Raw genomic sequence first — 8,898 nt, 5'->3', positions numbered from 1 at the left:
GCCGGCCATTTAGGGAGTTTTGGGCTTTTGGGCCTTAATGAATCTTTATTCATTAAATTGTCATACAACTTAAGTTAATGGGCTTGACGTTCGAAGCCCATTGGGCCTTAAGGTCCAAAACTATCCCGAAGTCTTTAACGAACTTATTCGTTTGATTAATTAACATATTAATTAATCCTTGCCATAAATAAATGATTAAACCATTTAATCATTCTTACTCATTTCCGTTTAATCTTCAATCTCTACCTTTTATGGTGTGCGATCCATTAGGTTCCTTTTAGCGAGGCAGTGGGCGATTAAAACAATTTTACATCGATTGTGAATTGAAACAATTTTCAATTCTCCCTTTAGTGGTTATACACGTATAGGGCTTCCACAAACCATGGTTGACGCCTAGCAGCATGTCATGGTTACCCAAGCTAATCAGAAGAGGTTAGAGAACCTATTCAGTTCGGGATTACAAATGCAATACGGTCCTTCTCTAATCTAATACTCTTGACCACATTGTTTGGTATGATAGTTTATTTACTCATGTCTACTATCCAATGTGAATCGTTTGCTTATATGATTTCCTTGAATGTGATTTGGAACGCATTCCCCAATCTCATTCATACTCTGGCCAGAGATTCAAAATCATATCATAGAGTATTCTCCCTCAACTGTTTGAAGGTTAGAGATCCCTTGTTGCGCATTTACTTGTCTCCATAGCTAAGTGGCTTAACCCCAACGATGCCGTGACACCCCTAGGGGGTGAATTAGACATAATCAAAGATTAAGGACTTAACCACAAGACAACTGTGATGCCTCAGGTCAAAGGACTACTTTGCATTATCCCAACCATGAGTTCTCATGTGACATGGAATATAAGAACTCTTCGTTGATCACGTTCAGTGAACTCATTCTCTTATTGAGCACCTACGTACTTGTCTTGATGTCACACACACCAATGACTCGAGACTAGTCACTCTCCCTGAGAGAAGACACAGTACGTACTGATCTTAACGGACTGTCAATGCCCAATTGGTAATCCTATGATCAGGAACATTTAGGATGTGTCTACGAAAGAATGGTCTCATTAATCTAACTTCATTAGATTGCATTCTCCCAATCACATATTCCTTGGACTTTATCGTTTAAGCATATAACATTTATATGAGACGGCTCAAACAATAATCTTTGCCCTTTATATGTTAAACTAGATTAGTTTAACATTTGAAATGTCCGTAAAGTATCATCATATGATTGGTTTTAGGGCACATTTCCAACACAAGCTTGGGTTGGTTCCAATCAGGTATCTCGGCCTGACGTTCGGCCTTCAACTTGTTTACTTCCTTAAGGAGCTGTAGGACAAGAGGGTCCTGAGTGGAGTCATGTACCACTGGGATTTTCTTTCGTAAGTCTCCACTGGGATTTTCTTTAGTAAGTCTCCATCGCCTCTTGGAAGTAGGAAAGTTTGAGCAATGGCGTGTGATTTTTCCTTATACTCTCCGTACTGAATTCTAGGGCGAGTCTGTCGAAATACCTCAGAGTCCCATGTACCTTCGTGTTTCTCTAAGACTTGTTGTTCCTTCCCTAAATTAGCAGCGGGCCTGGGTCGTGGGAGAGGACCGAGTCTTTCAGAAACCATTGGGTCATTGATCTTCGAGCATAAGTGAAGGGGATTCTCTCGATGTTGCTTTAGGAAGTCTCGGCAGTCACAATAAACGGCTTTCGATCCTTCCAACCCTTCTGCAAGGAGGTGTCTTCCTCCACTTCTCATGCTTCGGTTCGAAGCATCTGGGTAGAGAGAAGTCTCATGTTGATCAATGTTTTGATGATTAGCTCGCTCCTCATTAGGGATACCCATATCAAATGGAGGTGACCCTCCGTGTTGGGGGGGTACCCAGATGATGGTTAATGTCCACAGAGGCAACGAGCTCGCGTGGAGTACGCCTAGTTTCGTGGAGCGTCTCAAAGAACTTCTCATACTGCTCCTGGAGGACCTCATTCTTCATTGTTATCTTGTTGTTTTGAGCTTCTAACTTATCGACTTTAGCTTGAAGAGCAACCATTTTTCCTTCCTTCTTTCGATGTTTCGCACTAGGTGTAAGAGGGGTGTCATTCGATGTGATGTGGCTTCCTTCGCTCCCCATGTTGGAAAGGGATGTCTGGTCAAAATAGAGCGTACGAATGGTAGAAACCAGCTTGGCAAAGTTGAAGAAAGTGGGAATAAGTGTCGTTCCCACAGACTGCGCCAAATGTTGATGCACAAAATCAGTGAAGACTTTGGTACAACATAAAGTGTTAAGTTTGTGACCTTCGCTAGATTGCTCCGATCACTAGTATGGATAAGTACGTAAATGGATAGAGATAAGGAAGCAAACACAAGATGTACGTGGTTCACCCAGATTGGCTACGTCTACGAAGTAGATGAGTTCTCATTAATTGTGAAGGGTTTACACAAGTACATAGGTTCAAGCTCTCCTTTAGTGAGTACAAGTAAATAATTTAGTACAAATGACATTAGGAAATATTGTGAGAGAATGATCTCTATTTATAAAAGAGAGTTTCTAGTTTCATTCTGACATTGACACATGTCGTGTTGTGATTGGCTTCTGATGTTGACACGTGTCGCGTTATGATTGGCTTTTGATGTCGACATGTGTCACGCTGTGATTGGCCTCCTGGTTGGAGGGAAACTCTTCTAGGTCCTTGATGGTATAACGTTGACCGATGCTCAGTAGTTTCGGGATTGGTCAAGTATGGTACAAACATATATAAAATCGAAATTCAAGCAACTAGTCATATTCTCCAGTCAAACAGTTGAAGAAAAAATCTAACTTGAATCTAAAAACTTGGTCTAAAAATGGATTTAAAGCTTAAAACCAGACCAATAACCTAATGCAAAACCTTAAAACAATGCAACCCTAATATACAATGATTGGGTGTTTAATGCATAAAGTTGGTTTTGCAGCTAGAGTTCCATAAATGAAGAAGAGGCAAGCTCAAAGCTTTGAAAGCACTATCTCTCTAAAATAAATTCTAAACCTCAAAAAACAAACAACCCTAGCTGGGGGATCTTAACCCAAAGGCATAAATTTGTTTTTCACTTACCAAGGACACTTGTCGTACTACAAGCTAATAAAAAAAGATTAAGGATTGAGATCTGACCATCAGCCTGTCAGGAAGCCTATGTGAGCAACTCTTAATTTACGTGCCCAGCCAGCTGGAAAGCAGCGAGCAATATAGACGTGAAATGCACAAACATGATCAAACTTTCTGAAGTGAAGTGAGCCACATCCTTGAACGTTTAATCCCAGCAGCAGTAGCCCATAATCAAAGAATGTAGTTTAAAACTAAATTAAGCATGTGATACACAAATACAATATTTGACATGGAAAGCCAAATACTTAAGACTAGACTTTACAATGTGGCAAATAATTTTTTTGCCTTCCTTATGCCATTAAATGAGGATGAGTTTATCTCGGGACCGTCTACTAATGGAAATTACTCGATTAAATCCGCTACTTGGATCAAATTAATGATGCTCACTTTAAACCTTTCAAAGATTTACTAAGGAAAGTGTGGAAACTTAATATACCTCATAAAATTAAGTGTTTTGCTTTGGTTGCTTATAAGAAATAGATTGTCCACGTATAGAAGATTAAGGGCTGGTTTGGTATTGCTGTGCTTTGAAAAAAAGCTGCTGTAAGAATAAGCGGCTGTGCTGTGAGAATAAGCGGCTGTGAAATAAAGCCAGTAGAGTGTTTGGTAAACTTTTTTGTGAAAGTGCTTTTGGAAAAAAAAGCAGGATGATAGTGTGTCTTTTCATTAAAGGAGCATTGTAGCTCCGTGTGCTTTGAAAAAACTGGTTTTTTTTCAAAGCAGCAAATAGCAGCTTCAGCTTTTCCTTTGATTTTCAGCTTATTCTCACAGCAGCTTCCAAAATAAGCCCTTTTTTTTCAGTTTACCAAACACAAAAATGACCCTCAGCTTTTTTTCACAGTGGCTTTTTTTAAAATCACCTCAATCCCAAACGGGGCCTAAGTATTACCCAAATGGTCAAACTCTTTGTCCTTTATGCAATATTGTAGAGGAGGATCAACTACATCGTTTTGTTTACTATACTTATGCTCAAGAAGTTTGGAAACTTTGTAATAATCTGTCTCCACCCCCTTATTACCAATATGAATTATTGGTTAATAGGGATGTCAACTTTAGATAAAGATGATCTTTCTGATATTATTAAAATACTAATTATTTGTTGGCAAATGTGGAATAATATAATTAATTTTATTTTTAAACAGATTAAACCTTATCCAACTCGTTGTCTAATGGTAGCGGCTTCAATTGGCAAAGATTTCTTGAATGCTATTATGAAACAGGAACCAAGCAAGAGTAAGATCTCAGTCAACACCATTAATTGGAAGGCTCATGCAGAAGGCTTTGATAAACTTAATTTTGATGGGTTAGTGGAGGGTTCTTCTGCTGCAAAGGGTTTTATTATCAGAAATCATCAAGGGCAACCCTCTTTGGCAGGGCTTGTCATCTTAGGGCAAACATTATCACCATGGTGGAAGTTCTAGCTTTTGCCAAACATCGCCAATTCAGGAAAATTGTGGTAGATGGGGACTCGAAGATTGTTATTGATGCAGTTTCAAGAAAGTGTGCAGTACTGTGCAGAATTAGGACCATTGGTGAGGAAATTATATGGATTGCCTTATCTTTTAAGCTAGTAGAATGGAATCATGCTTACAGGAAAGCAAACTTCACAGCAAATGCTATCACTTTCCTTGGGCATAACTATACTAATTTTATATGTTTGGGAGGGTGTGTTCCTCCCCAAGCAAAAAACTCTCTTGTATGATTCTCGAAACCTTAGGTGGCACAGAGGTTTCTTTTTAATTTAAATCTTATTTCTTCCTGAAAAATTAAAAAGTGCTTCAGACTTTTCAATCATTAAATTATGGCTTTTGTATTTTTTTAATAAAAAATCTACCAATTAAATAACTCTAAATATCCAGTAAATACTGTAAAAAAAATCAAACTAAATGGTGTGTATCAATAAAAATGGACACATTAATCAATAATGAAATAATAATTCAATTAACAACTTCTATATCATTTAACTTATAAAATTTAAGTTACAAATTTAATCTGTCCAACATTACCCATATAGAACAAAAGGAGGGAACTCAAATGAAGCAAAAGGACAATTACACGTGATACACAATGCCGCATGATGAAAATAAACAAGGGAAATTTGAAAGAGGTCCAATTTTATAATCCATCTTTTAAAATAGGTCTAATTTTTAGTAACTTTTGACTTTTGAAATAAATCCAATTTTTAGTCCAATTGTATTCGTATCAAAAGACCCTAATAAACAAAAGAAAACTAATGAAAATGGCTTGAAAACTTTGAGTTTTAATGATAAGGACAAAATAAAGGGCAAAGTGAATAGTACCAGGATTGACTTTTTAGTGTAAAAATGTGGTTTTTCGTTAAAGTGAACAGTACCGGGTGCTTTTCGTTAAAGTTCCCAATAAACAATGGGTAAATTTCGAGCAAAAAAGAAGCAAAAGATTTGCGTGGCTTGAAAAGGCTCACCATTTCTCTTTCTTTTTTATTTTTCCTTCTTTTTCTTCAGAGGCTATACATATCTGTAAGCCTGTGCCCCTTGGTTCCTGCACCCATCAGATGTTCCCCACAGATTCGAACTCCTTTTTCTAAAGATGGAACATTTGAACGATCCTTCGGCCACCTCCCTACGATCTGCTTCTGCTTTTATTTACTTTTGCAAGTCCAACTTTTTTTTTTGTTTTTTTCCGCAAATTATTATTATTATCGTCTTTACTCTCTTAATACAACTTTACCACGTCTGATCACTTTTTTTTTCTGGGTTAGTCTTTAATTGCTTACTATTAAATAATACGACTGAATTTTCTTCCTATCACTCTCGACTTAACTCATTAGTTAAGCTCTCAAAGCTTAAAACAAACAAAAACAAAAAGCACATTAAACTCCACTAATTAACTTGATATATGTCCGTTTAAGATGCTTTAATTGTCACAAACCCCAAAACGAAAAGAAGTGAAAGCTGTTAATCCTTGAACATTGTCACGTACAGATTATCAATCCATTTAGCCTTTTTAATCGCTTTATATACTAACGTCGTCGGTTTTTTTATTTAGTAATTTGTACTGTGCAAAACTCATTGGACGTTGATTAGTGATTCATCTTCATAATGCAGAACTTGTATTCTTTTACCTATATCTATATGAAGTCTATCGCGCGTTATGTTTAACAATAATTTCCTCAATAAAATATTCGGACCTTTTCTATTTAACTAGGTTTTCTCTTTTATCGGATCACAAAGATTTTTATTTTCCTCAATAAAATCCTTAAGATGGAGCAAGACACTCTTTTCCTTGCCTTATATTTCCTACTATTTGAACGATCAGGATTACTGTGCCTTGTTTTTTAGAGAGAAAAACAGAAGAAAAAATAAAATAAAAGACTCCCTCAATTATTTTCTTTCTGTTTTCTTGTGCCAACACTTTTTTTACCATAAAAAATAAAACAACAAAGCAAGAGATATTATGGCTTCTTTTTTTAAAACGATGTAGTTCAAATTTCAAATTTGTATTTAACGAGAATCGAATTTAAAATTTGTCATTTATAAGTGAGAAATACTAAGTGGCAGAGATAGTCTGTTTAAAACACTTCCATTACGTAACCATCCATTAACATTACACAAATTACACAACCAAACCATCCACATACGCCCCATAATACACATTTTTTTCTAGGGTAACCCCATAACACACATTACCTTAATTCAACTGCACTAATTAGACCTATTTTCCTTCTTTTTTTCTCCAATATTTTCCCCCCATTAAATCCTAACTTTATTTAAATAATTAAAAACCTAGACGCCGACTCAACTCCAAGTTGAACTACTTGGAAGTTGGAATCATCCTTCTCTCTCGCTGTCTAGTGACAGAAGATCACCTTGAGCTCGCGTGGCGACGAGCACTGGTGCATTAGCGTGGGGCTGTCGTGGGCGAACGTGAAGGTGGTGGGACAAGCTTGCTTGAAGAACTGCGAGTAGCCCGAAGCCCGACACGTCTGGGGGCTGTTGTAGTGGTTCCGACAGCACAACTCGTCGGTGCCGAACGCCTCGCACGCGCTCTTGCAAGCCACGACGCCCTTCGGTGACGTCACCTTCAGTCGGTCGGGACACGTGGCGAGCAGGTTGGCCTTGCAACCGACGACGGGGCAGACGCCGTGGCCCTCGTGGGGAGTGACGGTGAGGGGGACGTTGAAGCCGTCGACGAGGCTGACGCCGTAGGAGAAGAGGTCGGCGGGGCCGCCGTGGTGGAGGCTGATCTGGGCGAGGGTGGAGGGGGTGGCGCCGCCGGCTCCGTTGCACTCGAGGCGGCCGCCGCAGTCTCCGGTGAGGCAGGAGAGGTGAGGTCCGTTTTGGGTGCAGTGGGTGCGGGCCCAGATGCGCCCGGACCAGGGCTGGGTGGGAGCGGGGAAGGAGCGGTGGGTGAGGGCGTTGAGGAAGAAGCCGCCCCGCTCGAGGACGGGGTGGCCGGAGTTGGGCTGGATGGCGGGCCAGATGGGGAAGGGGCAGTTGTTGACGAGAGTGAGGATGGAGGGTTGAGGGTGAGTGGCGTGAACGACGGCAGCGAGGATGAGGAATGTGGTGGCGGAGAGGAGTGGAAGGGAGTGGAAGTGAGAGCGGGAGACAGCCATTTCCTTTGGTTTTCTGGATAAATTAAATGTGTGTGAGAAAACGTGAAGGGTTTTGGGTGGGTTTTATAGAGAAATGGCATAGACCGCTATGGGGCCATGTAGGAATGGAAAGACGAAATTGCCCTTAGGGTTCAGTGTGTGTCGGAAAGTTGGTGGAGCATGCTTTTTTTTTCTTTTTTTTTTTCTGGGTTCTTGTAATGCACAGTACGTACTATCTTTTTCGGACTTTTTTGTGAGAATTTTGAAAATTCTTCAATCATATCCGTTCATCGTATATTTTACGGTTAAAAATTATTGTAATGATTTAAAATTAAATATAAACATTACCTAAAAAAATAAACTAACTGCACAATGAACATATATGATTAAAGAATTCTCGAGATTCTCACAAAGCATCTTTCCGATATTTTGATAGGATTTATTAAGTTAATTCGGGAGTCTTCTATTGGTCAGAATTCAGAAACGAGAACAGAGAGGAGGATTATATAGGACAAGGATTTTATAGCATGCATTCGTTAATATAGTAAAAATATTCGATATAGAACCTCGGTCTACCCAATAACGGACCAGGATTCTCTCATGAGCTAAGGATTAGGATCCTCCTCATCAAGTGATGTGGGCCATTGGATGAAAATCGAACGGTTACAATTATTATAAATTTAAAGGAACCTCTCTGTTTGTAGCCGTTGGATTTTCATCCAACGGCCCACACTCATTGATGAGGAGGATCCTCATCCTTAACTCAGGAGAGGATCCTGGTCCCCAATAACATCGTTTGAATTTTCTGGATAGAGATGAGCTGGGACTTGCCAATTGTCAATTCTCTCAATTCAACATTCCTAATTAACCCATATACACATGTATATTTTAATCAATTTTATCGATTGCATGCATACTTTGGAGTGAATAATATGGTGTTCAGCTATGTTAGTCGTCCACACACAGAAGTACAAATAAAAGCCATTCATTTTTTTTCAGATTAGTCACATATTACATATTCGTGTCTTTCACGTGCAAAAAACAACTATATATAAGGAACCAACCACTTAAAAGTGACACTACATAAAAATTGGTCTTTAGCAACAATTAATGAAATTGTATTGCCTTTCTTGTATCTCTACCGGTTGGAGGTGATGCTACATAATATATATATATAT

At 38.9% G+C, this 8,898-nt stretch overlaps 1 protein-coding gene across 1 annotated transcript; it reads right to left on the bottom strand.

The window, feature by feature from the left end:
- Window positions 1-6,691: 6,691 nt before the first annotated feature.
- Window positions 6,692-7,789, bottom strand: LOC126614683 (osmotin-like protein). Its single transcript, XM_050282329.1, has one exon. It carries the CDS (start codon window positions 7,739-7,741, stop codon window positions 6,974-6,976), a length of 768 nt encoding a protein of 255 aa, XP_050138286.1. The 5' UTR covers window positions 7,742-7,789; the 3' UTR covers window positions 6,692-6,973.
- Window positions 7,790-8,898: the final 1,109 nt, after the last annotated feature.

The sequence above is a fragment of the Malus sylvestris genome, chromosome 3 (assembly GCF_916048215.2).
Source record: "Malus sylvestris chromosome 3, drMalSylv7.2, whole genome shotgun sequence".
In the NCBI taxonomy this organism is placed as follows: Eukaryota; Viridiplantae; Streptophyta; class Magnoliopsida; order Rosales; family Rosaceae; genus Malus; species Malus sylvestris.
The sequence above is the reverse complement of the archived record's forward strand: the minus strand, read 5'-3'. Positions and strand labels throughout refer to the sequence as shown.

What these genes read in the sequence shown, in the direction of transcription:
- LOC126614683 (XM_050282329.1), bottom strand. Translation starts at nt 7,741, where the DNA reads ATGGCTGTCTCCCGCTCTCACTTCCACTCCCTTCCACTCCTCTCCGCC.